The sequence below is a fragment of the Tuber melanosporum genome (assembly GCF_000151645.1).
Source record: "Tuber melanosporum whole genome shotgun sequence assembly, scaffold_135, strain Mel28".
Classification (NCBI taxonomy): Eukaryota; Fungi; Ascomycota; class Pezizomycetes; order Pezizales; family Tuberaceae; genus Tuber; species Tuber melanosporum.
Window position 1 is genome coordinate 69,350 of NW_003298792.1, and position 27,283 is coordinate 96,632.

The 27,283-nt window shown below is 50.6% G+C and overlaps 7 protein-coding genes; 5 read left to right on the plus strand and 2 right to left on the minus strand.

The window, feature by feature from the left end:
* Nucleotides 1-969: 969 nt before the first annotated feature.
* Nucleotides 970-7,833, plus strand: GSTUM_00002531001 (uncharacterized protein; the record flags this gene model as incomplete). The annotated part of the gene is made up of 8 exons (XM_002836203.1): nucleotides 970-1,050; nucleotides 1,116-1,291; nucleotides 1,347-1,550; nucleotides 1,614-2,334; nucleotides 2,411-5,485; nucleotides 5,519-5,547; nucleotides 5,605-6,520; nucleotides 6,577-7,833. The coding sequence occupies 8 exons, from the start codon at nucleotides 970-972 to the stop codon at nucleotides 7,831-7,833; spliced, it is 6,459 nt and encodes a 2,152-aa protein (XP_002836249.1).
* A 987-nt stretch (nucleotides 7,834-8,820) lies between these two features.
* GSTUM_00002532001 (uncharacterized protein) lies at nucleotides 8,821-10,626 on the plus strand (the record flags this gene model as incomplete). XM_002836204.2 has 4 exons in its annotated part: nucleotides 8,821-9,306; nucleotides 9,379-9,746; nucleotides 9,876-10,553; nucleotides 10,594-10,626. Exons 1-4 carry the CDS (start codon nucleotides 8,907-8,909, stop codon nucleotides 10,624-10,626), a joined length of 1,479 nt encoding a protein of 492 aa, XP_002836250.1. The 5' UTR covers nucleotides 8,821-8,906.
* A 2-nt stretch (nucleotides 10,627-10,628) lies between these two features.
* On the plus strand, nucleotides 10,629-11,603 carry GSTUM_00002533001 (uncharacterized protein; the record flags this gene model as incomplete). XM_002836205.2 has 2 exons in its annotated part: nucleotides 10,629-11,140; nucleotides 11,212-11,603. The coding sequence occupies 2 exons, from the start codon at nucleotides 10,629-10,631 to the stop codon at nucleotides 11,429-11,431; spliced, it is 732 nt and encodes a 243-aa protein (XP_002836251.1). The 3' UTR covers nucleotides 11,432-11,603.
* Nucleotides 11,604-13,975: 2,372 nt separating this feature from the next.
* Nucleotides 13,976-14,749, minus strand: GSTUM_00002534001 (uncharacterized protein). XM_002836206.2 has 1 exon: nucleotides 13,976-14,749. The coding sequence occupies exon 1, from the start codon at nucleotides 14,674-14,676 to the stop codon at nucleotides 14,125-14,127; it is 552 nt and encodes a 183-aa protein (XP_002836252.1). The 5' UTR covers nucleotides 14,677-14,749; the 3' UTR covers nucleotides 13,976-14,124.
* A 159-nt stretch (nucleotides 14,750-14,908) lies between these two features.
* GSTUM_00002535001 (uncharacterized protein) lies at nucleotides 14,909-15,895 on the plus strand. XM_002836207.2 has 1 exon: nucleotides 14,909-15,895. Exon 1 carries the CDS (start codon nucleotides 14,977-14,979, stop codon nucleotides 15,832-15,834), a length of 858 nt encoding a protein of 285 aa, XP_002836253.1. The 5' UTR covers nucleotides 14,909-14,976; the 3' UTR covers nucleotides 15,835-15,895.
* A 2,850-nt stretch (nucleotides 15,896-18,745) lies between these two features.
* GSTUM_00002536001 (uncharacterized protein) lies at nucleotides 18,746-19,875 on the minus strand (the record flags this gene model as incomplete). XM_002836208.2 has 1 exon in its annotated part: nucleotides 18,746-19,875. One exon carries the CDS (start codon nucleotides 19,873-19,875, stop codon nucleotides 19,600-19,602), a length of 276 nt encoding a protein of 91 aa, XP_002836254.1. The 3' UTR covers nucleotides 18,746-19,599.
* Nucleotides 19,876-25,010: 5,135 nt separating this feature from the next.
* On the plus strand, nucleotides 25,011-26,782 carry GSTUM_00002537001 (uncharacterized protein; the record flags this gene model as incomplete). XM_002836209.2 has 2 exons in its annotated part: nucleotides 25,011-25,201; nucleotides 25,274-26,782. The coding sequence occupies exon 2, from the start codon at nucleotides 25,529-25,531 to the stop codon at nucleotides 26,780-26,782; it is 1,254 nt and encodes a 417-aa protein (XP_002836255.1). The 5' UTR covers nucleotides 25,011-25,201; nucleotides 25,274-25,528.
* Between the last annotated feature and the right edge of the window lie 501 nt (nucleotides 26,783-27,283).

Sequence of the window (27,283 nt, forward strand, 5' to 3'; positions counted from 1 at the left end):
AATGGATTGATATTGAAAGCCGCGGCTGCAGGAAAGTTGGCCCAAATAACGGGAGAAGAGTTTGAGAGATAGAATATCTTACCGTATTTAACTCTGTGAGCTATCGCTAGTTGCAGGAACTCTTGGCTTTATCTGTGGCATACGGGCATTCCACTTTCGGATCCAATAGCTGACGCTCCATGGCCGCACACTTCACTCGCCTTCTACAGCGCCCCTTCTGCCACCCGGGGTCTGCCGGACCTATAGGGGGATCATTGGCAATTGTCTGGAATTAGAAACACCAAGGAGATCCATGCTCTAGTGGTCCATGTTGGTACCCCTACTTCGGGTGAAGGTGGTCAGGAAATTTCACAACGGGCTCCGGTTACGGAAAGCCTTATCACCATAGCTCACATCAGGTCTGGCATACTGCCAACATGGACATCACTAGCGCCATAACAATTTCGACTCAACCCAGCGGGCACAGCCAGTTGTGACAATTGTTGGCGGTAACCGTTGGTTATCATATATGGGGTCAGGTTCCCCGGGCTTACCCTTTCCCCTCTACACTACTGCTATTCGTAGCACGATACTATACTGTTACCTACAGTTTCTCCTTATCAGACTCGCGTTCTTTCAGAGTCTGCCCGCTCCTTTTTGTATTTCGTTATGGCACGGCTGTCTCGGAGCTCCCCAACTCCTAACAGCACTACCAATACATTCCCTTTTCTCGTAGTATTTTGTCTAATATCTTTTGCTTCTCAGTTTGCCCATGCACTCATTCACCTCCCCGAGGAGGTCGGGCATAACCTGAACGAGAATGTCACGGCGGTGAACCCTCTGGACTACTGGGGCGAATGGCAGAACCACACTTTCAACGGCTCCCCCTCGAACTGGAGGTTTCCGTTTTACACAATCTTTTTGGACAAGTTTGTAAATGGGGACCCAAGGAATGACGATGCGAATGGAACGGTGTTCGAACATGACGTTATGGGGAATCAGTTGCGGCACGGTGGTGATGTGAAGGGTTTGGTGGATAGTTTGGATTATCTGCAGGGGATGGGCATCAAGGTTTGCATAGACGATTTCGGTGAAGAAGTTTTGCCATAGCTGCTAATGAATTGTCGTCACTGTAGGGAATTTATATTGCAGGAACACCGCATATTAATATGCCTTGGGGCGCAGATGGTTACTCTCCTCTTGATCTAACCCTTCTCGATAGACACTTTGGAGATATTGAGGAATGGAGGAAGGCCATCACCGAGATCCATGCCCGGGATATGTACGTTGTCTTGGATTGCACCGTGGCTACGTGAGTTCACCTTGGAGTCAATGATTACTAGTCTCTCGAGCTAACCTTTAGATAGTATGGGTGACTTGATCGGCTTCGAGGGTTACTTGAACACAACAACACCCTTCACCTTGAACGAACATAAAGTCCAGTGGAAAAGTGATAGGAGGTACCGCGACTTCGAAATCAGCAACAACTACAAGGAGGAGTGCAACTACCCGCGATTCTGGCAAGAGACTGGCAGCCGCGTGTATCCTCCTGTCAAGGGCTGCTACGATGAGTAAGTATCCCCCATGCAGTCAACGCCTCCAGTCCAATAAAATATACTAACTCCAGCGCACAGTGATTTTGACCACTACGGCGACACCGAGGCCTTCGGTATCTTCCCAGACTGGCAAAGACAACTCTCCAAATTCGCCTCTGTGCAGGATCGTCTGCGAGAGTGGAAACCGAGCGTGGCCCGCCGCATCGAACACTTCGCCTGCATAACCATCGCAATGCTCGACATCGACGGCTTCCGCATCGACAAGGCAACGCAAATCACCGTGGATATGCTCGGTGACTGGTCCGACTCGGTCCGGCAGTGCGCTCGCAGGTTCGGTAAAGAGAACTTCTTCATCCCGGGAGAGATCACGGGTGGCGATACCTTCGGGTCTATTTACCTGGGCAGAGGCCGGCAGCCGGATATGCGACCGGTGGACGTCAAGGAGGCATTCTCGCTCACCGGTGATTCCGATAATAAGTATTTCATCCGCAAGGAGGGGAAGAATGCACTCGATGCCGGCGCGTTCCATTATTCCGTTTACAGATCTTTGACCAGGTTCTTGGGGATGGACGGTAACTTGACGGCTGGATTCGACACGCCGGGGAACTGGGTGGATATGTGGAACACTATGGCTGTCAGCAATGACTTGGTCAACGCGAATACAGGACAACTCGATCCGAGACATATGTACGGCGTCACGAATCAGGATGTGTTCCGCTGGCCCGCAATTAAAAATGGAGAGCACAAGATGTTATTGGGTCTGTTCATTACAACCTTGGTCATGCCTGGTATTCCAAAGGTACGTTTGCCGCCGCGGCGGGTGATATCTCATGTCCGAATTAAACGATAAGCGAGGCTAATGATTATCCGTTCAGCTTCTCTGGGGTGAAGAACAAGCGATGTACTTACTAGACAACACCGCCGACAACTACATCTTCGGCCGTCAGGCAATGTCTTCCGCCCTTGCGTGGCAGAACCACGGATGCTACAAGCTTGGTTCCTCGCAGTACTTCAACTTCCCACTTGATAAAGCGCTTCGAGGCTGCGAGGACGACTGGAACAGTCTTGATCATCGCGATCCTAGCAATGTCATTCGCAACGTTCTCAAAGCGATGTACCATATGCGCCTTTCGTTTCCAACTCTGAACGACGGTTTCCAGCTCGAGCAGCTTTCAAATCTTACCCAAGAAATTTTCCTCCCCGGTTCCGGTACCACGCCAACGGAAACAGGTATCTGGTCCGTTGTCCGTGGCAACTTCGATGGGGTCCAGAATCTGGGTGAACTCAGTGGAGGCGGTAACCAGAGCGTCTGGTTGGTCTTCTCGAACAATAACAAGACGACAGAGTTCGAATTCGACTGCGATGATGCGAACAAGAACCTCCTAGCACCCTTCAAGCAGGACACTGTCGTGCAGAATTTGTTCTTCCCGTATGAGGAGTACACGCTTAAGGCATCCAAGAAGGAGTTCTTCGTGGACTCGGTGAAGGAATTCCGTGGGTGTCTGGATAGCCTCGAAATGCCAGCATGGGGCTTCAAAGCCCTCGTTCCTAAAGAGAAATTCGTGGGAAATCGTCCCTCAATCACGAAATTTTCGCCAGGTCACGACGCCCGCATCGTCTCCAAAGTCGCCCCTGGCAAATCCCAAGACGTGGAAATCGGCTTAACATTCACCCACGAGATGGACTGCGACAACCTAAAGGAGGTAATAAGCATCTCTTCCAGAACCGAACGTCCCGAAGAAAAAGCCCGATTCGAAGACATGCGCTGCGAGAAAGCGCAAAACATCACAAGGCCCAAAACCGTGGGCGCACCACCAGGAGCCTTCACATTCAAAGCGACGCTGAAAAACGTCTATGAGGGAATCCACACAGTCACTGTGCGCAACGCCAGCGCCGACAGCGGAAGGTTCTACACCTCGGCAATTGATCACTTCCTTTTCCGCATCGGACAGCGTGATAACCCGATTGTCTTCCCTCGCACAGCGAATTACACCTTGGGCCTGCTGCACAAGGAGGGCGAGCGCTTCTACGTTTCGCAGAAAGCGGCGGGGGCAGATTTATTCCGCTACTCGACGAATTGGGGTTCCAGCTGGAGCGCTTGGCAAAACTACCGTGGTGGGAACTTCACGATTGACCGGCAATCCTGGTCTGGCACGAAGAAGCAGAAATGGAAAGGGGAGCACATCATCATGCAGTATTGGAGTGAGCCAGCAGGTTCATCGGATCATATCCAGCATGCGGACTTTGGTCTTCCGTCAAACTTCCCCGTGTCTAGGCGGTTCCCGCACTTGTTCCTTCATGGCCCGTTTAATCTCTATGGGTACGACGCGGGGACTAAGAATGAGATGAAGTTGCTCAAAGACGGGAAGTGGAAGTTTGACTTTATGGCTGAGTGGCCGACCAGGTTCCATTTCAACGTTTGGGGAATGAACCGAGACGGGAAGCCGGATTCTACATTTGTCTATGGAGATATTAATAGAGACGGGGTACTAGACCGCATGCCTCCGTCCTCCCTCGCCGAGAGCGTAGTAAATGTCACAGCCGCACCGCCGAAAGGATACCTATCATACCGCATCATCCTCGATGACGGAACATACAACTACCGCATGATCCCCGCGGGCTCCAGCACGGTCCAGATCATAATCTTCGCACTACTGTTCGCAGTCCCGGTGCTCTCGGGTTTCGTCGCTGTATGGACGTTCGTGGCGGGCTTCTACCAGGTCAAGACGAACACGAAGGGGATAGCCATAAAACGCAACATTCTCCCCATCGCATTGGCGAAATCAATGTTTTATTCCCGCCTGAATAGCTCCAGCGCCGCTGTCACCAACGAAAAGGGAGAAGCGGAGACAGGCGTAGACTCATCGGAGTTGACGACAGCTGGTCAGAAGCGGCCATCGGTACTCATCGCGACACTGGAGTACGACATCGAGGACTGGGCCATCAAGATCAAAATCGGAGGGCTCGGTGTGATGGCGCAGTTGATGGGGAAGAACCTTGGACATCAGGACCTTATTTGGGTCGTCCCCTGCGTGGGAGGGGTGGACTACCCCGTCGACACCCCCGCAGAAAGTATCGAAGTCACCATCCTAGGCCAAGTTTATGTCATCGCCGTGCAATACCATATTCTGAATAACATCACATACGTCCTCCTCGACGCGCCGGTCTTCAGAAAGCAGACAAAGGCAGAACCGTACCCCCCGCGCATGGACGACCTCGAGAGTGCAATCTTCTACTCCGCGTGGAACCAGTGCATCGCGGTAGTTATAAAGCGCTTCCCTATAGACCTATACCACATCAACGACTACCACGGCGCTCTCGCACCCGTGCACCTGCTCCCGGAGACAATCCCGGCGGTGCTCTCCCTCCACAACGCAGAGTTCCAGGGCCTCTGGCCGCTCCGCACACCGAAAGAGAAGAAGGAAGTATGCTCGGTTTTCAACATTTCCCAGGAGCTCTGCGAGAAGTATGTCCAGTTCGGTGACGTCTTTAACCTCCTCCACGCCGGCGCTTCATATTTGCGCGTCCACCAGCGCGGCTATGGAGCCGTAGGGGTTTCGGCAAAGTACGGCAAGCGCAGTTGGGCCCGGTATCCCATTTTCTGGGGACTTTCTGGGGTCGGGGAATTGCCGAACCCGGATCCGACGGATACAGCGGATTACGACCCCAGTCAGCGGAAAAGTACAGAGACGGTTGTGGATGCGCAATTTGAAGCTGGGAGGGCAGAGTTGAAGCGCCAGGCTCAGGAGTGGGCTGGTCTGGAACAGAATCCTGATGCCGAATTACTGGTGTTTGTGGGGAGGTGGTCGATGCAGAAGGGGATTGATCTGATCGCTGATGTGGCGCCGCAGTTGCTCAAAGAGCATAAGAATTTGCAGTTGCTGTGCGTTGGCCCGGTTATTGATCTTTACGGGAAGTTTGCTGCTATGAAGTTGCAGAGGCTTATGGAAGTTTACCCGGGGAGGGTCTATTCGAAGCCTGAGTTTACTTCTCTACCGCCGTTCATTTTTAGGTATTATATTTCCCCAATTCTTGACGCTTCTTAGTCGGAGATACTAACATGATAAAGTGGCGCCGAATTCGCATTAATCCCCTCTCGCGATGAACCCTTCGGTCTGGTCGCCGTTGAATTCGGCCGCAAGGGCGCGCTCGGGATCGGTGCCCGTGTCGGTGGTCTTGGGAACATGCCGGGATGGTGGTTCACCATTGAATCGACAACACCTGCTCATCTCCTAGCTCAATTCGAAGCTGCAATTCGCGAAGCCCTTTCATCGCCGCTTGAGGTTCGCGCACGCATGCGGGCTACTTCTGCTAAGCAGCGCTTCCCAGTAATGGTCTGGGTGAAGCAGCTCGAAAGACTTCAAGCGGGTGCGAAGCGGTATACTCGTATTTTGAGTGCTGCTCCTTCCGAATTAAGTTTACAGCCCCCCAGGCCGGCCTATCTCACAGAGGGACAGCTGACACCCCCGCCCGGAGAATTTGGATCGTCTTCCGAGTCTGACAACGAGATTACTCCCGCCGATCAATTGCTACCACCCCCACCTAGGGCTCAGATCTGGAGCTCTGAATCCGCAAACTCTTCAACGCTAAGTCTTGCCACTGTTGTCGGGGAGCGAAGAGACTACTGCCTCCAGCAGGTAAACGCAAACTTCACCGACGCTGACGGGAGTGCCTCGAAAGCCTTCGAGCAAGAACTCGCCCGGATAGATGAGAAGTCTGGAAGGGTCGATCTCTGTATCGAAGAGTACCTTATGAAGTGGGAGAAGAAGTGGTTCAATGAGATGAGGTTGCGGAAGCTGGGGATGAGCTCTCCAAATATCTCCCGCTCCGATGTTACTACTATGGCGGAGGGGTCAAGGAGCGCTAGTCCTTCTGGCTGGGATGATTTGATGGAGGTACAGGGTTTCAAGCCGCCGACGGGTTTGAAAAGATTCATGATGAGGAAGATTGGGGATTGGCCATTGTATAGCTTTTTCTTAGCGATTGTATGTTCCCCCGTTCCCCCGTTCCCCCTGCTTAACGTCATGCTAATAATCTCCAGGGCCAAATAATAGCAGCAAACTCCTACCAAATCACCCTCCTGACGGACCAGGTCTCCTTGACGGCCGACCGTCTCTACGTGATCTGCTCAATCTACATTGGCGCCTCAATAGCATGGTGGTTCGTCTTCCGCCACCTAAAGTCCGTCTGGTGCCTCTCTCTCCCGTTCGTCATGTACGGGCTTGCATTCTTCCTCGTTGGGCTGTCTGTCCTGCCACCGCTGTTCCAGCGCAGGTACTGGCTCGGTAACGTCGGTACGGGATTCTACGCTGCGGCTTCGGCCAGTGGATCGCTATACTTTGCCCTCAATTTTGGAGACGAAGGCGGTAGTCCTGTCAAGGATTGGGTGTACCGGGCTTGCCTCATCCAGGGTACACAGCAGATCTATGTAGTTGCGTTGTGGTACTGGGGATCTAAACTCACCTCCCGGGCCGTGGATGGTGTGCTCCAGGACAGTGCCCCGAGCCCACTCATCGCGGCGATAATTATCCCGCTTGCTGTCGCTTTTTGGGCGATTTCCCTCATCCTATGGTTTGGACTGCCAGACTACTACCGCCAACTCCCCGGTAAAGTGCCCGCCTTCTACAGCGCCATCCTCCGCCGCAACATCGTGAAATGGTTCTTCGTCGCCGTCGTCATACAGAATTACTGGCTGTCCGCGCCTTACGGTCGGAATTGGACGTATCTCTGGAGCAGCACGCACGTCTCGCAATGGAAGATCGCGCTATTGGTAGTCCTCTTCTTCATCATCATCTGGGCCGGCATACTCAAACTCTTCGCCATCCTCTCGAAAGAGCACTCCTGGATCCTCCCCGTCTTCGCTATCGGTCTTGGCGCCCCGCGTTGGTGCCAGATGTTCTGGGGCATCTCGAATATAGGTGTGTATCTTCCGTGGACTGGCGGCCCAGAGGCCAGCGCTCTCATCGGACGTTCGCTCTGGCTCTGGCTAGGGGTGCTCGATTCAATTCAGGGAGTCGGTCTCGGGATGATCCTCCTGCAAACCCTTACCCGCATGCACGTTGCTTTCACGCTCATCGGGGCCCAGGTTTTTGGGTCACTGGCTACAATCGCGGCCAGGGCTACCGCTCCGAATAATATCGGTCCCGGGGACGTGTTCCCGGACTTTACCTCTTGGAGATTCGGTGAGAGTGCGGAGGTTTTCGGCAAGATTTATTTCTACGTCGGGCTCGGATTTCAGATCCTAGTTTGTGTGGGATATTTAAAGTTTTTCAGGAAGGAGCAGTTGACAAAGCCCTAACGGGTTTGTATTATTATCACGACAAAAACTTTGTATATATATATATGTATTCTTCCTTTCTATTTTACCCTACACTACCTAATTGTTTTCTTTCTTTGTTTTGTTTTGTTTTGGGTGGAGTTCTTTTCCTTGCCGTTGTGCATAGCTAGGGTTTTTCCCCCACTTCCGGTGGGATTGTGTTTGGCACCGGGCAGATTTTTCCTTTGGAGGCGGTGAGGTAGTTTATTGTAATTATTTCGGCACTGCACGGTCGAGATTTAGTAGAATAAGTTAAATAAAGTTGATAGTCTCTTGAGAGTTTTTGTCGGGATCAATGTGCAGAATTCAGGCATTGTACGGCACTGTATCATACTCGCGCATATTAAGTGCTGGAAAAGGAAGGGCGCGGGGTGTTCCTGACCTCGATGCGAGCTGTGCATTGAGCGCAAAGCTACTGGTGTAAGTCCATGCGAAGCAGGTGTTGTACACAAAAGTACTTGTAGCACTGTGCTCGCATAGTCAGATAGTCTAGGTGCGGAAGCACGGGGTAATCACATTCAAGGCAAGAAGAAAAGGTCTACCATACCAAGGGCCAGTAAGACACCCCTACCGTACCAGTATGATATCATAGATACAAGTTTTGTCCGAGCGCGTGGGATGGGATGAAGGGTCTCTCAGGGCGCAGTATGCTTTTGCCTGATTTTTCCAGCTTGAGTTTGCATGGGGGCCGAGAGGATAGTTCTACAGAACGCATCCCAATAACGGGTACCGTACGAGTACCGGTATTCACTTTGTACGGGGTAGACTACCGATAGTCTATCAGACTCGCAAAGGATTCTTACCGGCATGATGAGCAGAGCAGGATGCTCTGGTCTTGGCATGCAACCGCTAGGATGTTTTCAGCTGGAAATGGTTTTGGTGTGGTTGCCCCACCCCGCTTTCGGATCCCCCCTCCTCTAGATAAGGAAGAAAGGGAGAATCCAGCTTTCTCCCCCCACCATATATGAACACTAAAGGTACCTCCACTCCATCCCATCGCCAACATTAATCGCCCCACTGCATATCTCGATTGCAAAGTTAAAAATTCTTCAAGCATGGCAATGTGCAAGAGGACCTCGCTCCTCCTTCTCTTCACCATTCTCCTATTCCTAACCCTTGCATCTCCGGCCGCCGCATTCGGTGCAGGAAACATCGCGAGTATCGCCAAAATTGAGGGGAGAAACTGGCGACACGGAGACGTTGAAGACACGTTAAAGACACTGCTGGCGCTTAGGGGTGGGAAATGGACCGCTATGAATGTCCGACGTGTGTACTTTGGGAATTGGTTGAGGGATTATTCACAGGCTCTGGATGTTGGCACTCTCAAGAGCGTTAATAAGGACACTATTCGTATTCTCGTTTGGGTGTTGAGCTTTTTGAGCTTCGGCTATGCTACGGGGGAGTTTGAGGTTACGGAGGAGAGGTTAGGAGTCTACCGGCCTGAGGAGCATATCGGTTAGTAGGCTGCTACTCAATTGCTTGAGCTTTGGCCTTGATTGGGTGGGTCTACTGACGACGGTGCAACAGATAACCCAAAAGACTATGCAGACAACATGGACGCACGTCATTATGACCCCCGCCTTCGTCCTCCGGTCCACCCGGCAGAACTTGCCATAGACCCCCTAACCGGAATGAAAAATTATATCGCCAACGAAACTGGAGGATGGGCAACTTCCACTGGATACGTTAAGCACTCTCTTACCAGATCCATCCACTTTGGCCGCCTCTACACCTCGGGCGGCACCGGAATCGCCGGTCGTGAAGGTGACCTTTGTGAGGCTCTACGCTGCCTCGGGCAAGCATTGCACTGTTTGGAGGACTTCTCCGCACACTCCAATTACGTAGAGCTAGTCCTTCGCGAACTTGGCTTTCACAGCGTCTTCACGCACACTGGTGTGGGCACAGAAATGATGGCGGGCCTGGGCGCCGCAACCCCCGCTCAACCTAGTGCACCCCCGTACGGTGGCTACGCTGGCGGGTATCCCGTGCATCAACAACAACCTATGGGCGGGGGACCAATGAAGCGCGTATTCCCACTCGTGACGGGTACTTTTGGAGCAGTAGACTTCTTGCACTCTGTCCTCGGTGAAGCCCAAGATAAGTTCTCTCAGACAGAAGTAGATGAACTGGACAACGTCCTTGGGGAAGCCCACGAACAGCAAAAAAAGTCGGAACGCAGCGGGCAAAAGAGTGTTCTGCAGGGCCTCCTGCAGCAGATTCCCAATCTTGGTGGTCTCTCTGGCGATGCAGATAGACTGGAGGCGCAGAGCAATGCTAAAGAAATGGAGAACATGCACATATCCCCACAACAATCCCGTGGGCCGGCAGGCGCTGGCGCTGTTCCACTATCTGGCGGCTTCGACCCTGCAAAGACCGCGCGCGACATATACCCAATCCTTGAGTTCAGAGATAAAGTCATGCGCTGTATTGAAGAGACTATAGAACAAATCCCTGGTCTCTCCGCGCTCGTTGAGAAGATCTCCGAAACTCTTTCGTTATTCATACTCTCCCTCTTAGCACCCTTCGTCCGCCCCATAATAGCCCAGGCCTCCCTAGAACTAAAAATGGGTTCTAGTGCCGTCGTCGACTCCTCAGCTGCCCACCAGTACGAACCATGGACCGTACCGACATGCACTGACCCGACCCACTCCCTCCTATCCAAGGACCACTTCTCCAATAAACTTAATACTCCCGCCGGAGAGGTCGCTAGCGCGATATTAGCATATGCAGTCCCTCGCATAGTCTACGCCTGGGAGAACCCCACCACCCCGATAGAGATGGTCCTCCATGATGTCACCCGCGTGTTCCATCACCCGGCGCTGCGTGATCCGAATGCTGAGGTCCAGGCAACGATGTTCAATACCGTCGCCACATGGGTCGAGCGCCTTCACGACAAAGGCGCATCGCTGAACGACATACTATCTAGTGAGGGTGTCCGCGCCGGGAAGAACCACGAAGGAGGGGTATTCGCCGGCGGTCACGACGGTGGCCACGGGAAGCTTAAGGGCAGTGAATGGGAAAAGGCGAAGAAGAAGAAGAAGGATAAGGACTCTAAGAAAAGCAAGGATAGCTACTCTATCATCCCGGGAATCTCGTCGAGTGGTGGGAGTATGAACGTTGGAGGGGTCAATATCCCCGGTCCCATTGGTGGAATATTTGACGCTGTTACGGCTGGGTATAACGATAACAAAGGTGGTGGCTCCTCTAGTGGGAAGCATAAGGAGGAGAAGTACTATGATAAGGAGAAGAAGAAGGAGAAGAAGGAGAAGCATCACGATGAGTATGATAAGTATGTTCTTCCCCTTCCATCTTCTCTTCCGCCAATCGACGAGCTTATGACTAACATGTCTTCCATCGCAGGGACAAGAGAGACAAAAAGGACAAGGATAAGGATAAGCACAAGGATAAGGACAAGAAGGACAAGAGGGACAAGAGGGACAAGAGGGACAAGAAGCACTATTCTGAAGACGAGGACTCTGAGGATGAGCGTCGTTATCGCAGGCGCAGTGGGGAGCATGGACATCATAGTGGATATGGGCATCAGTCAGGGTATCCGGGGGGATATCCGGGCGGGTATTAGTCTGTTTAGCCGCTTTGTCGGTTGGGTTGGGGGTACCGTCGCGCTATGTGTTTATCATAGTTTAAGTTCTGTTCTCTTTTTCGAAACTCGTATTGTTTTGGTGGCGGTAGTGGCGCACGAAATATCACTCGATAGCTGAAATACCGAAGTGTTGTGAGAATATTGGATAGAATGATGATACGAGATATGAAGAAGTGATCGATTGCTTGAGAAACTTGAATGCTTAACACTTTCAAAGGGAAGAGCTGAAGACCCTGACTATCTACTGTTTTGGAGCAAGACAAATAGCTTGAGCGAACAATAACAATAATAGAGAAAAGAGGTGTGTGAGAAAGGCAAGGAGGTGTCTTCAATAGTCCAGGAGGTCTAGATGCGCCATCAGGTTTGATGCGAGGAGAAAGTATCAGTAGTAGGAGTAACACTGCAGTAGTGCGAGAAGTAAGTTTCAACACGAAGTGTGGCTATGATACCGCAGAAGTGGCTCTATGGCTTTTGCCTCCTGGCTTTAAAGTAGGGCTCAATGCCCCGAACAATTTATCACAATCTAAATATTATTACACTTCTGCGTTATGCACATACTAGCGCACTGTCCCCTAGTCCAAATACTCTCTACTTACTGCAAAACCTATTGTTCCACCTTTCCCTACCATGGATACCCCAGTTATACTCACTCCTCTACGCGCAAGGACTTATTCGCTAGTTAACTCATGATCGTGGTTTCTGCTCCCCATGAATGTATCATATCTGCTCCCGTGAGGCCCGTCGCATTCAACCTTTAAACCCAAGAAAAAAAAGGAAAAAATCAAGTCTACCTTCCGGAGGATAATCATATATTCCCATGGTAACTCCACATGGCTGGCGAGGCGGTCTATGGCTTAAGCACTGCGCCACTAGAAGGTCGGATCAGATAGGACGGATTGTTAATGAATTGTGGACTGTACCGGTAGCATGTGGGGTCGTCTGGCCAGCGCCATGGAGACTTGATCTGCCTTTTAAGAGTCTGGGCGCATTTGCTTTGTATGGCAATAGAAACGAAAGAGCTGGGAAGTGATAGTGCAGTCGAATATGAGCAGAGGCGTTACGATACAATACCCCGGAAGTTCATCCGAACACACCGCATAGAGATCGTGCGCAGTGAAATTTTTTCAACACATATTTGGACCAGCCCGCGAGGGGTCGGTGGGGTTTTTAACTCGAGCAATGGACTTGATGATACCACGTGTGCATGTTTCTTCATCCTACGATTTCTGACCATTTCCCCAGTTGCGTGTATCCGGCAGTACCATAGGTGGGATAAAAAGGCGACTGACTGGCCCGAACTTGGCCCTGGTCCGTCGAGAAGCAGCTTCGAAGCTTGAGAATCCTGGGAGTGAGTGGCGGGGATGAAGGCGATAAATTTAAGAGGTGGAGCCCTGACGCGGCGCTTTACTGCGTTGAGGGGTTGGAGTCTTGGCACCCGCGTGTCAGGGGGACTAGGTAGGTATGGAGGTTATTGGTATTTATATTGTTCGAGCGGCCTAAAAGGCCTCAACCAGATATTTAATTCTCAGAATCTATAAGCTCTTCAATAAGCAGGGGTTTTTATTTAATTCTTCGCAAAAGATTTTGTAGTTGCGGAGGCTATAGAATTTGAAAATTGAATGTCTAGGGCACCTTTCGCACCGCTCGAAACATACCGCTGGTTATATCGGTGGCCAGACTGTCCGGTATTGTTTGTATCATAGTTTCTTTTCATTTTTTTCCCCTCATCCGTTTAGGACTCGAGTTCGTTAGTGTATCGTAAACGAAGAATTCTCAACATTGATGCTTTGGTGGGCTGGTGTTGGGGTTAAATTTATATATCATAGATTGACCATATACATTGCTCTGGTTTGTTATGGCTTTCCAGTAACTTTGCCAGATACACCATCGGGCTCTGGGTGGAAGGAGAAGGAAGGGTCATAGTTGGTCTTGTCTTGACGGCAAACTTATATATGCAGATTTTTGTGGGAGTAGTGGCAGCAATATATCAATGGGAATATCATACAGTACTATGGTAGCAAGGGGGAGTGTCGATACGCTAGTTATGTGCGGTTGTGCGGGTACTATAACTTCGCGGGCAGGGCAGAAAGCGAACCCCTGTTGTCTACTGCACAGAGAAATAAAGTAGTGGTATGGCAGAATATCCTTTCAGCAAGACCCTGGAGTCGGTACGCGCGCTGTACTGTACAGCGCAATGAACTTTTTGCCGTACATCCGCCCCGAGTGCTTCTCGCCAAATCGGATAATATAGTGCCCCTAGTTGCGGTACATTTCCTCCGCAGTTGGGCTGATAGCCGGGTAGTTTGCCAAAGAGGTAAAGATAGCACATGCTACCTTAGCGACATGTGATGAGAATTTACTATCGCTATCGCTAGGGGATCATACCCCACTGGGACTTACCAAGGGCGGAATCACGATAAAGTTTTGTGCCCGAGGGATCGGCCAGGGATTTGACTGTTCCCGGTTTCAAATATCGCAACGAGATGTACCCATAGGGATTACCATCTTACGATCCTTGCAACTCCTTATAAAAAACGAGTTTTGATCGTTCCCATGATAAGTTAGATAGTGCCTTCAATATCTCTCCTAGCAACCCTTAAAGGGCATTGAGAAATGGAGATCCCCCCCTAACAGCGCCATAATTAAAAAGCGCTTGGGGTGATAAATTCCCTCTAATCAGCATCTAACCTCCATAGACCATCCCCTAAATAATGCACTGTCTCGACTCCAATCCCTTTATTCACCTTCTTAATCTCATCAGTGCCCATCTTCAACATTCCCACCATACACGCATTCTCTTTCCCCTCCGCATTGACTGCAACCACCATCCCAGCATTATATCCCTCGCCCTCTGCCGGCAGCCTCGCCCCAGGCGACGTCAGACCCGGACACATCAGCATCGCGCCCGCAAGCACAAAGCGAATGGCCCCGCGATCGACCTGCACGGTGGGAAAGCAGTTGGGGAATTTATGCACCAGGCGTAGTGAGGGGAATAGCGCATCGTCGTGGTGCTGGAAGAAGAGAACTTCATTGCCGAGAGCGTAGAGAGAGAGGCGTTCGGGCGCTTTGAGGAGCGAGAGTTGCGACTTCTTAGGGAGGATTTCGTCGATGTGAGGTGCTAGGAGGGGGAATTGTTCAACCAGCTTTGCCCGCAGGGAACGCTGGACGGAGGACTTGAGGTTGGTTTTTGACGAGCCGGTGAATCTACAGATGGCGGTTAGCATTGGTCCATATGGAGATGGGATGATGTAGATAAATACCCTTTTTTAAACATGACCGTGGTTACAGAAGACGGAATCTTCCGGGATGTTAATGAGGGGCAGATCAATGCGCGAGGCCAAGCGTCCGGCGCGGTAGCAACCAGTACGCTAACCCCGCGTTTCCGCCGGGTAACTAAACACTCGCGATAAAAGCATGGATCTTCAACTCACCACTTCAGCCTCATCATCTGCGGCACAAAGTTCACCTTCCCCCTTCTCCACAACAAAACAAGCTCACCACTTTACAAATAGCCACTCCCGAAAATGTCCGAATACTGGAAATCCACGCCCAGGTACTACTGCAAACATTGCAAAATGTACGTAACCGATACCCCCCTCTCGCGTAAAAACCACGACGCCTCCCCCAAGCACCAAGGCAGTCTGAAGCGCTTCCTCCGCGACCTCCACCGAAACAACGAACGCGAGAAAGCTGCTGCCGAAAATGCCAAACGGGAAGTCGCGCGCTTGAATGCTCTCACCAGCAGTTCCTCCACCTCTGCATCATCATCTTCGTCATCCGCCACCGCTAGACCCCCACCGCCAAGACAGCCCGCAAGAGTCCTCACGGATGCAGAAAGGAAACGTCAAATGAACGAGCTCGAGTCTCTGGGCGTTGCGTTACCGGATAACTACCGTGCGGAAATGGCGCTGATGGGAGAGTGGAAGTCGTCGACAGAGGTAGTGCCCGATGCGCCTGAGAGGAAAATGACAGAGAAAGAGAAAGTCCAGGAGGAGATTCGGCAGGACATGAAGCGGAAGTTTGAGGAGGAGGAGGCGGAACGGAAGTGGGAGGTACTAGACGAAGATGAGAAAGCCATAAGAAGCTTTAAGATTGAGACTAAGTCATATCCTGGGATGGAGGATGAGGGTGAAGGGGGTATGGAGCGGTTACTTAGGTTGAAGGGGAAATGGAAGGAGGAGGAGGTTCGGGAAGAGCATGATGTTAAGCAGGAGGGAGCGGATTCGGGAACAGGTCCCAAGATCAAGGCTGAAGAGCCGCACTCGCCGCCAGGGATCCATGCCCTCGAGGGTAATGATGGCGCTGCGTTAGAGGTAAAGAAAGAAGAGGGCACTGGAGTGGTATTCAAGAAGCGCAAGGTCAAAAATATCCGCAAGAAATGAGATTTTCTATCATTTTCTCTCCTGTTGTAATATCCATGTACGATATTTTAATAGTGGTTTAGACTAGCGATTGATCCTATTTACGTGCCTGCAACACTTTCCCTCATTTTGGAGGTGCCGTATTCGGCCGGCCACTTTATCACTTGGGTAACCTAGGCATAGTATAAACAGCCGTAATCCTGCATCTTCAGATCGCGGACATCCTCCAATTATTACCTTGGCCAGGGAACGCATCTTTCGGCTGGCCTCTCTTTCCGGAAGAAAAATCCTCTGCGCTCGTACACTACAGAATGTCACATCTAATCAAGTAACCCTAACCCTCCAGATGCCTGTCTCTCTCAAGACTTTAATATATCCTCGTAGGATCGGTTTGAAAATCTGTGGTAAAAATGGAGATTTGGAGTGATTCGTCTTATCCTGGGGGTCGCAGTGGCTAGCAACAGACAGCGGTGGGCAAAAATATGATACGTTCACACTTTTAGTAAGCCCAAACACCTAGAAAATGTGAACGTATTTTTGCCCCCTGCTGTGGCACAGACCGCTCTGGATCATTGTTTATCACTCGGCAGAATTGTTTCGTTTAATCCTGGAATCGATTCGTTTCTCTAGCGAGTCCAGCAATACCACTCGGGAAGCCGAGGGGAGTCTAGCAGAATGTTAGGCATACAAACCTATCGCGCTAGAACATAGAATATCTTACAGTTAACCAAGAAAAAATTCCGGTATGCCCCGCCCGATACCCCGTCGGACAAGATATCATATTTTTGGATTTTACAGAGGAGAACATGGCATATCAAAGCGGGCCCAGGGGCGAATGTTCATTTCACGGAAGTTCTTTCCAGAACCATCCCACCACCACCACCTCCCCGTCACCGAACTTTGTCACGTATGCAGGTGAGTTAGAGACTACTGGCATTAAGTCGGTGGTAGGAGGACTCACTTCACGGACCTGCGAAAATTCAGCTCCAGATCGAGAACACGGATGGGGTTTTGTACGAGAAGGCGGTAGACACCTCTGTAGCCACTAGCCTTTGGCTTAGTGTTCGCCAGGTCGTGACGCACCCCTGCTAGCAGGGGGACAGGAGGCGGGCAGTATTCAGGAAGCAGTCGTCCCGCCGGCTGGGGTAGTTAACGTTGTTCACCTATTTTTGGTGGTGCAGGTCAACTTGTAAGCTCCATAATAACTGTTTTTTTGTTTTAGGATCATCGGTTTGTAAAAACGCAGGGAAAGTTACTTAAAGCTATCTTTTGTTGCGTGCCAAACAGTGTCCATCTGTGAGGTTAGGCAATTGAGCTATCGAGCGCTTTGCTATTTTCTAGGAGTTGCCGTTTGTCTCCCACTCTCTTAATCGCGCTTCTACGTATACCCTTTCACCCCTACCCTTTCCTCCTTCACCAGCTCCCCCTGGCAGGTATTTGGGTCTTGATAGACAAAAGCCATCCCCCCCGGCAGCGAATTGGGAAGTTTTCAAGTTAAATAAAGACTTGCGGCTCGTGGACTTTCTTTTAGTAGAAGTTCTTCCTGTGTCGGGGGAGTGCGTCACTAGCGCAAGGAAGCTTTGGATCGAGCACGTCGACAATCCCTCTACTTTTCTAGCACCCGGATCATGGAGCGCAAATGCACAGGAACGATGGCCGTTAAAATTTGTTCTTAGTTTGCTTTAAAATTTGTCTTGGATTTTTTATATCTGCCTCAGGTTGCGTCATATTCCAGTACACTAGAAGGTGCTTGGTATTCTCCTGCACTATTACGATTATAGATACATCGCAGAGTTAAGGGGAAGGAAAAAGAAAGAAAATAAGTAATCTAGGAACCCAACCACCCCGAACTCTGCCTGGTGACACTCTACTCATTGTGTGTGATAACAGAGCCTTTGGACATAGCTTGAGCAGCGCCTTCTGAAGAGCTCGCGGACAGAATCAGGACTGAGTGGGAATAAACAATCGACTTGGAAAGGCGAGACACCTTCCAGTCCTCTACACAACCCCTCAAAGTCTAGTTGCGCAACGGCTATAATAGGGAAGGGAAGGAGCGGGATTGTTTTCCGGGATGGTGCCTTATGGGAGTAAAGGGATTATCACTACCATACCCCAATAGAACTACTATAGAGGCACTACTGTATGCACGGACCCCCCGACTCTTTGGTGGTCGGTATTTATACCTTAAGTTTTTTTCTAGGATCCCAGTTTCTCCCTTCCCTTCCATCAGTGATCAGGAGAAACGCGCGCATATATAACCAAACCCTCACTGCCGGAAATCCCACAACTCTCATTCCTCACAGCAATCAAGAACATATCACACTACTAGTACAGTGTGGGACCCTAGAGTAGCATCGATTTAGCAACTAGTCGAAACGGTGCAGAACACTAATCTCTCTCAGTAACTACCTAGCCAGAGTTACAGCGAAAAGGTGTCACCGGCACCGAACAAAAAAATAGCCTAATGCTCCGAAACGTTCCTCGGTCTTCCCATCGATCACGAAATATATCGAGAAGCGTTCGACCCCCAATATTTACTCTTGAGACAACCCCCTGCGCTCGTCACCGCGATCCTGTTGTAGAATCTCAACCCCATCGCTGGGCGCCCGGTAACTGTGTCCCAAAAGTTAGGTGGCTAGCTGTCATAATCCGTTGTGCAATGCATCTTGAGCGTGGCGGGTCCTTGGCCCCCGAGATCCCGGCTGTTTCACCTCCCAATCCAATCCCTCGCCCAGAATCAAATCCACTAGGAAGCTGTAAAAGTAGCATTAGGAAAGAAGAAAGTTTAGAGGACTTTTGGAGAACCTTGATATTGTCTAGGCAATAGGCACGCTGGATCTTATAGGTCGAGAGATGTGCTATCACATTTTGTTAGTTGGAAACTTTCAACCGCCAGATCAAGGCTTCGGAACAACTATAGTAGGCCAGATGAGTCACACGGGTGTTTGGCACCCTAGAGATGAGGGCGGCTGGCCGCATTTCCGGTGCCTGAGCTAAAAGAAAAGGAAAAGAGCGTAGGGAGATACACCTTTGATGCATTGAGGCCGGGCGAGATTTAGAGTGACGCTTTAAAGGGGAAAAGGTGTAATAATGTATCTTCAAGGCGACACGAAATTGCCGAAACAGGCGTTATTCCACCCGTCTTGGGGTCTGGGGCTCTGGAAATCTAGATACACCGCAGATATCTAATGCTGGCATATTATGTGAAATTTTCGTGTGGCGCAGCTTTCAGCGCTTATGTCAGCTGCTTCCTCACAACCGGCAATTCTGAGACCGACGTCTTGCACTAAAGCGCAAACACCGATATAGTAGAGGGGTTAATAGTTCCTATTTCCGTGGAGGGACGAGCACCGCGCCTGTGGAAAAGTGCTGCTCTCATTGATAAATCAATTGTCCAAGAGTGCAACCTCTATTGAACCGCTAGGTCATGGCATGAGACCTCTAGATCACACAGCAGAAATGACGAGAAATCGCAAATAACCAATAGCGAGCATCCCCGCGCCCCCAAGTCGGTCTAGGAAAGTCGTTGAACTCCTCACATTCCTAGGAAAGCAACTATCACACTCTCGTGAAGGGGGAACCTGGAAATTTAAACCATCAGTAGAAACAAAATCAATATATTCACCAACCTCACTCCATCTTCCGCAAATTAGGAAATATCTGCCTCAGCACCTTAGCATCTTACCCAGGGTCAACCTTCCTCAATGCCGGGTCCAGTACAGAACAGCGAAACTCTCATTGATAGTAGCTGATAGTAGCACCACAGTGGCGCAGCTATGAGGACAGTCAAGCCCCACTATATCCTCCAAATCCGTGTGATCCTTGATGCATTATCCCTTGCCCTCTCACACTACGTAGATCCCACAACAAAAGCTCCCTCATGCAAAGTTCTTCCAGGACATCCCACCAACCAACACCAACACCCGTTTCCCAAACCACGTAGGAGACGCGGCCACCACCATCACACTTTTCTGTCCACGCACCAAGCAGTGCACCCGCTTGTATTGCTTGCGTTTCTAGCAACTCTTCACCCAAAAATCCCTTCTCTCTTCTCCTACACATCGTTCTCCCCTCCCTATCCAACCTTTCCCTCCAACCGCTTCTTGGCCAGCCGATATACAGAGGCTTTGCTTGCTTAAACTTCTTTCCTGGTTAGTATTCTTTTATATCCCCATCCCTCATCTCATCATTTTCCAAGTACCCAAAGGAGCTTAGACCGCGCCATCTCCAATTTCGGACTGCTGATTACTCTCTTCAAGAAACATTTGGCTCGTGAAGTTCCTAGTGTTTGCAGAAACTTACTGTGCGTTGGCAATCACCGCTGCCGCTACTCTTTCTCTTGGCATTTCACAGTTCCTTTACCCTCATCAATACTAACATCTGCGTCATCGGCTGTCACCCGGTCACAGAACCATGGCCCCAACCGCAAAATTTTCTAAAACTTGGAAAAAACGTCCAATCGGCGGGCAAGATACCATCATGGGCAATTATCGTATCCCCAAGAAAAATTACACAGTTGCGGATGAGGAAAGGAAACGACAGAGACTACGTGACACCCGTAATCTTGCTACTGGAATTGAAATCGCCCTGAAAAACTTATTACCTAATGATAGTCAGATCGTTAATAAGGCGGTCTGGAACACTCATGACTCTTTGGCTGTTGACATTGAACTCGGAATTGACTCACGTCGTACTGATTTCCTGGGTGCAAGAATCGTTGATCGCGCTACTTCCAAAGGTATGTGTTAGTAAACTAGCTGTTTTCGAAGAAATCCGATCTCTGACCTAGGATCACCATCCTCTAGGTCGCGACAGGGAGAATTCGAGTACTAGTCACGGAGGACTTAACGACGGTGGCAGAAATTTCCAGGGGGTTCCTCTCGGCCCTAGATCCATGGTCAAGCATTGGTCAGTCCTAGATCAGGGAAAACTTCCAGATCACCCATACGAACAGGACCCCCGAGACTCCAATAGATTCATCGGTGTTCCACGTCCTGCTTTGCCTGCATACGCACCCGACTCGAATAATGGCGAATCTTTTTCAGATATCTCCCGCCGCACTACTCATCCGTACTTGCAGGACCCCACGGATCCAAACAGGCTCATTGGTGTTCCGCGTCCCCGCTTACCCGCATGGGCCACTCGCCCAAATTATCGCAAATCCGGGTTCGAAAATTCTGTCCGCGCTAGCCATCCTTACTTGCAGGATCCCTCGGATCCCAACAAGTTCGTGGGAGTTCCTCGCCCTTTTGATTGGAAGGACCAGAATACATCGTCAGATCACTATACTGGACCAGCGTTCTATGACAACCGCCGTAGGCAGATAGAGCTCGGGCTTGTTCCATCTATCTATCCCGACCACTGGATTAGTGGACAAACATTTGGCGACGACGAAAAAGATATATTTTCGGCTAAAAGACTCCACGAGAAGGGTAGGCATATCTCCTGATATCCGTCCTTTGGCGGAAACCCTCCAGAACTATCATAGAAGCTGACTTGGTGTTTTCAGAGCAGAGAGATTTGAAAGGAAATGCAGGTGTTGGGCCTTCGGACGATTTGGACAGAGACGGCGATGTAGTCATGACCCAGAGACCAGGAGTCTTTGTGCGGACTACCCCAGAGGCAAAAATTTTAACGCCCACTCCAGTCAGCGAATCGCTCGCTCCCGTTAGCGTACCGCTTGCTCCCTTTAGCGCATTACCTACTCCCGTCGGTAGTGTATGCGGGTCGCTGATCCAGGTCCTTGATGGGTTTCGCATTGATGATGAGGTCGTCCTCGACACTCCCGAAACCGTCAAGGCTCGTCAAGATTTCTTTGCAGAGGTTGAGTCAGATGAGACTACAGTAGGTCCCGTTGGTGCCCCTACGGCAGGTGAGGGGCGTTCTGGCAACAACGCAATTTCTTCTTCCCTTGTCGACTTAGCCGACTCGAGAGCATCAGACACCGCTTCCACTTCGATGCTTAGTCGTATTGGTACCGCGTCGAGCATGAATACCCTGCTTTGCTCTCGTATTGAGAAGATGCAGCCGTATCGCACCTCTAGCGTAGTTGGCTCTACTTATGCACCAACGGCATCGAGTGGAGCATCGGACTTTGACGGGCATTCTCATAAATCCGGTCTAGGAGCTCCATCCCAGAAAGATTTTGGACGCTATAAAACTCCCAACTGTGGCGCAGCTTCCAAGTCACCTAGTACGCTCTTCTCCTACGCCGGTAGTTCTGCAAGTCGCGATCTCCCCTTCGGTACAATGATCGACTCTGTGCTGGCCAACGCCATCGACATTCCGGTCCTCGAACCGACTCCAGCACCCAAGAGCACTCTTTTCGCAGGACATGCCGCAAATCTAAGAGCTCCCATGTCTCACAACGAAAAGGTTAACCAGTGGGCTGCGTCTATCGTTCCCAGCGGGAACACGAATGGTCAACCTGCCTCTCCGAGTAGGTTTAGTTCGGTCAACAAGGCGCCAGTTGAGTTTATTTTCACCCGCAAGGGGGTGTCCGGAACTAAGGCCGCTACCCCCACGGCCAGGCCCAGTAGCCTCCCTTCCAATGACCTCCTCGAGATGGCCGGCGGGGAAGACGGCGACATGTACACCCCCCCGAGCCGTGGAAAGCACTGAAATGTGGAAGGCATTATATACGCAGCAAAGTTTAACCTCGTCGATATTTGCATTACTCGGGCTCTATGATCTCTTGTCGGATAAAAAATCCATTTAAAAAAACCTAAAAATTCTCATGAAAAAAACTCTTTGCAACTGCTTATCTTTTGGCTATTTACCACACCTAGTCCCTTCCTATATGTTAGAGGTAATCACGCAAGTGGATGTTAGGGGTTGCGCTCTTTGCTATTCAATCAGATTTCTAGAGTTGCCTGTAGTTTCTCAGGTGTCTGAGTCTCTATGAGGGTGATCTACTATCGTTGGGTAAAATCTCTGGCTCATGTGGTGGATTTGGTGGGGTTGCGTTATTTTCCATGGGGGGATTCGTGGGATTGGAATGTAGCTTTGGCTAGCATAGGCTATTCTCGGCCTCTTATTGTTTTTAGAAAATAAAAACTTTGCAGTTGCATTGAAAATCCTGTGGTTTTTTTAGGGGGCGAGTGGTTGAGGTGAAAAGGCGATTGAATACCATAATGCCCTTTTGGCTATGAAAGTCCCCATCAGCAGCTATCCAATCGAGGCTTCCTTGGTAATTATGAACGCCGTAGCCCACCCACGGATCATTACCAGACATCGCACCCGACAATCCTACCTCTCCTAGAGTTAGTACTACAAAGATCGGTCCGTCCTGTAGACGGATTGAGCCAATCCTGGAATTGCTCGGGATCAATGCGCTCTCCCTAGAACCTCTCTATAGCGGCTACAAAGTACCAGTAAGTCGACAACAAGATCTCCCCCGCTTTGACTGAAAACATGATTCCAGAACTCCCCTATATATCAGCCAATCCACAAGCCGCCCAAATCCCCGTCAGGCATTCCCACATCCAGCACAGTTAAGGAGTGTGACGAAACTTCATATGTCGTATTCCAGAGTCCCCGCAGCCCCGCCCCCCAAAAAAGACCCTTTCTCTCCTCTCTCTCTCGTTGTGGACCCGTTCGATGATGGCATGTAATTTCATGAAGCTGGGTTTTGGTATCATTAGGGGGGAAAAATTGGGTGCTGGTGTTCGAGTAGAGATTTTGGACTTGGTTTGAGGGTACTGTCTGTTTGGATGTAGTCTAGGATGGGTTTGAAGCGAGCGTTCAGCGCTAACTACGGTAAAGGTGGGGGGGGGGGTTAAAGTAAAGTGGTGGGGTAAAGCAATCTGCGAAGCTCTTATCATACAAGTAAGTGGAAATCTTATTTGGGTTACCTTGCCCCTCCAGGGGCTGGTCGTGACCTCATAACTTGGGTCATGATCCCCAGACTGGGCACACTCGTGACGAGTTGCTGTGGCAACTAAAGTTGGATCAACATTTTTATCCCTTGCAGCACATGCTGCACAGTACGGTAGACAAAGCAACATAGGCTCGCCGAGTAACTTGAGTGTGAAATCATTTCTTCTTGCCCCACAAGTCGGCCAAATCCATAACCCTCCGGTGCTTGTCTGTTTGCCACTCATTCTATCATACATCGAGCTCAGTCGAGTTCCTCTCCCTCACCTACCAAACCAGCTAACGGTTATGGACGCAACCTCCTAGTCAATTCCGTACGGCTAGTATCGCATGTCTGCGCTCTATCTACAGAAGGGCGGACAGGAACATTATCCACACCGTGTATGCCATGTCATGCGTATTCTTCGTGATACCTGCGATTTAGCTTCTCTCTAATATCACCAGTGTCGAGAGGGGAGCGCGGCACTGCGAGGTCACACGACACTAGTCTACCGGCACTGGTACTCGTATTGGAGTGCGGTAGATTGTGTCAGCAATTGGCCCTGCCTTCTGAGACCTTGTATGGAATATCTAGACATCGGGGGCTTGTGGAACGTAGCATATCATTACTAGTTCGGCTACCCACACTCCCCTCCGGGTGGTGTGCTTGAATTGAGCTTGAAACCTTTGGGTGACACTGCTGTGATCCCACATTTCCCGGTAACGACTCGAGTACGCTTTCCGAGTGAGAGTTGTGAAGATACTGGTGCAGTACGGGTGATCAGTGGTCGCATGTTACTCGAGTAGAAGCTCCGAACACGACTGACATCTCCGCAGAGCCTCAACTTAAACAACTCGCTTCCGCCTAGTTCGGCGACACACCCAAAACTCCAGGGTTAGGGATGTCACAACCCTTGCCTGCATGAAACCAAGCAAATGTTGGGAGTTGGCAATCGAGCCAAGGTCCCTAAAAATAGCTTTGAGATGATCATCGAGCCAACCAATAATGGCGAGGAATCGGCATCGAATGACAGGCGGATTGGAGACCCACAGGGATGATAAGTGGAGGGTAGAGGAGGAGAAGAGGTTTGTTTGGTTCCTGATGTGCGGCTATTTTTATCTGCGGAATCCAATGGAAGAAACGGAACGGGATTTCAGTAATTTTCTCTTCTCCCCGAAGGGGGTACGTTAATCTACGAATGCTGGGATGGAGTAAAGGAGGAGAAATACCCTCCGGAGGAGAAGAGTTCCTCATCGGTTCGAGCTCACGGGAACACCCTTTCTTTTTCTTTTTCTTCCCCTTCCCTTTTGTGCGTGGTTGTTGTAAATTAGTGCAGAAGAGAATACAGCCCAAGGCTGAACTCTCCAACCCCCTATCATACATACAGTACGGCTGCTGTACAGTGAGAGGTACTTGACTTCATCCATCGTCTCGCGGGGTCATCCATAGGTGCCGCTCGCTACTACCCACGGTACTCTCTTGCCCCTCCTTCGGTCGCGCATCGAATCACGCGCTTGTCAGATGCGTGAGTTTGTTCGTTGATTCTTCCCCCTGTTTAGCTCCTGGTAATTTAGGCCATGCGCTCACTAAGGATGCCACGGATAGGAGAAACTAACTGACTACTACTATTTCTACTACTGCCTTTCAGCAAAAGTACTCTCTACCCGTGTTCCAGGCCCCGCTCTCGTTTCTTTAGCTACGACGAACCCGATAGCTTAGTTCATCACAGCATCAGCCGCACAGGACGATTGCTCTTCACAAAACTTCCCCTCACATCTCCCCCCACCTTCCGTTTCCCTTTCTTGATTCAGAAACTCCGCTCCCCGCATTCACAACTCCAACTTTTCCGCCAAAAGCAATATGCCGTCTACCTCTACCTCCACAACGCTGCCCCTCTCAATCCAGAACGCCAAAGCGACGCTTGAACCCCCCACAAATGACTCAACTACCCGCGTCCTAACTGTAGAATGGGACATCTCACCCAGCACAAACTCGTCAAACGGCGAATGGGTCGTGGAGTGGGACGCCATGTACGCCGCTCTATCAGCCGATGTGTATTCGGCTCGAAGTGAAAAAGGTTCATACTTTGCCCTCCAATACTCCTCCTCGGCGAACCAGACCCCAAATGCACTCTCCCCACAGCAGCGTGCTGAGGCGGCATGGTTGGATCGTCAAATAAATAATCCGGAAGACCTCCCCACGGCTCCACTGTCCACGGCAAAGTTGCTGCAATTTGAGAATGGGGGATTGGATAAATTGGAACCGAGCGATGATCTCCCAGCTTTCTTCTCTGCGAGACCAATTGTGCAGGCTCCGACCCATATCCTTGGCGGGGAAGGGAAAGGGAAAGTTTACTTCTTGTTGACCGGTGACGCAAAGAGTCCGGATTCCGTAAAAATCTTGTTCTACCCAACTTGGACGCCGCCGGTTACCCTCGGAGAGGTGGGCGTTGTTAGTGTGCCCGCGGGGACAGAGGGACATACCGCTTGGGCACAACATCGCCTCGCTGACCTTAAAGCCCTCGAAGACATTGCCCGTGAACTGGAGCGTGAGGGTGCTCGTGGTCTCGGTACAGGTAGGGTAAAAGTTGGTGTTGAAGGTGGAGGAATGGACGAGGAAGCCGTTCGCCGCGAGGGTTGGATGGTGGGCGAGGAAATGGTATGGGTGTCGGAGAACTTCCTGTCTCTCCCCCCAGCAGTCGCTTCCACTCCTGCCGCCGCTGCCGTCGCACCGGTACCCACACTCCCGGCGACGACGACAGCCCCACAGTTAAAGGGTGGGCTAAAGCTCACCACGACCACAAACAACACTCCCTTCCAACCATCCCACGAGAGCCCCCTGGACGAGGACGGAGAAGACCTTTTTGCTCTCCCATTGAGCCCTCGGTCCCCAGACATGGCCAAATCGCCGTTCTCGAGGTTTCGCGGTGAGGCGCTTGGAAAGAGCCCGAACCTCAGCAAGCTGAGCATGGTGGAAACCCTCGAAGATGAGGAGAAGGAGAAAACACCCACGGGGATGGGAGGTTTGGGATTGGGTCTTGGAATCGTGGGCACTGAGAGCGGGTTCCCACCTACTCCCCCTTCAGAAAGAAAAGCTAGGGCGGGGAAGGAGTAGTTTTTTTTTTTTGTCGGATTCTCTCTCTCCAAGATTGGCATTTTTTCGGACGGATGTGATGGATGAATGGATGAATGGATGAACGAATGCGGATACTATATGGTAGGACGGAAGAATGGGATGTTAAAATTTTGTAGTTGTCTCCATAGTATTTTTTTCCTTCTATCCTAGCTCATGTTGAACAATTGCATTGAAGGTCTGCGGATCCCCTCACGAGCTAGTTGAAACGGAGAACTGAAGAGCGGGGAGTACCGTGACATGCCGTGCCATACTATACCATATCAAAGGCTGTAGCGCACCCACAAGCTACATTGGTCGAGATGATAGTGACGAATGTACTATTTTTTTTATATTTTTTTTACGAATCTTTACAACGATAGTTGGACATGAAAAGTTCTGTGTTTGCGGTGTTTTTCCCATCATTTTTTTCGCGCTGCTTATCGTTATCATGGTTTGCACGACATGACGAATCTAGCACGCTCCAGTACCGGCACAGACACC

Bases quoted from the DNA above. Each gene is read 5' to 3' on its own strand.
- GSTUM_00002534001 (XM_002836206.2), bottom strand. From the start codon at position 14,676: ATGCTAACCGCCATCTGTAGATTCACCGGCTCGTCAAAAACCAACCTC.
- GSTUM_00002535001 (XM_002836207.2), top strand. From the start codon at position 14,977: ATGTCCGAATACTGGAAATCCACGCCCAGGTACTACTGCAAACATTGC.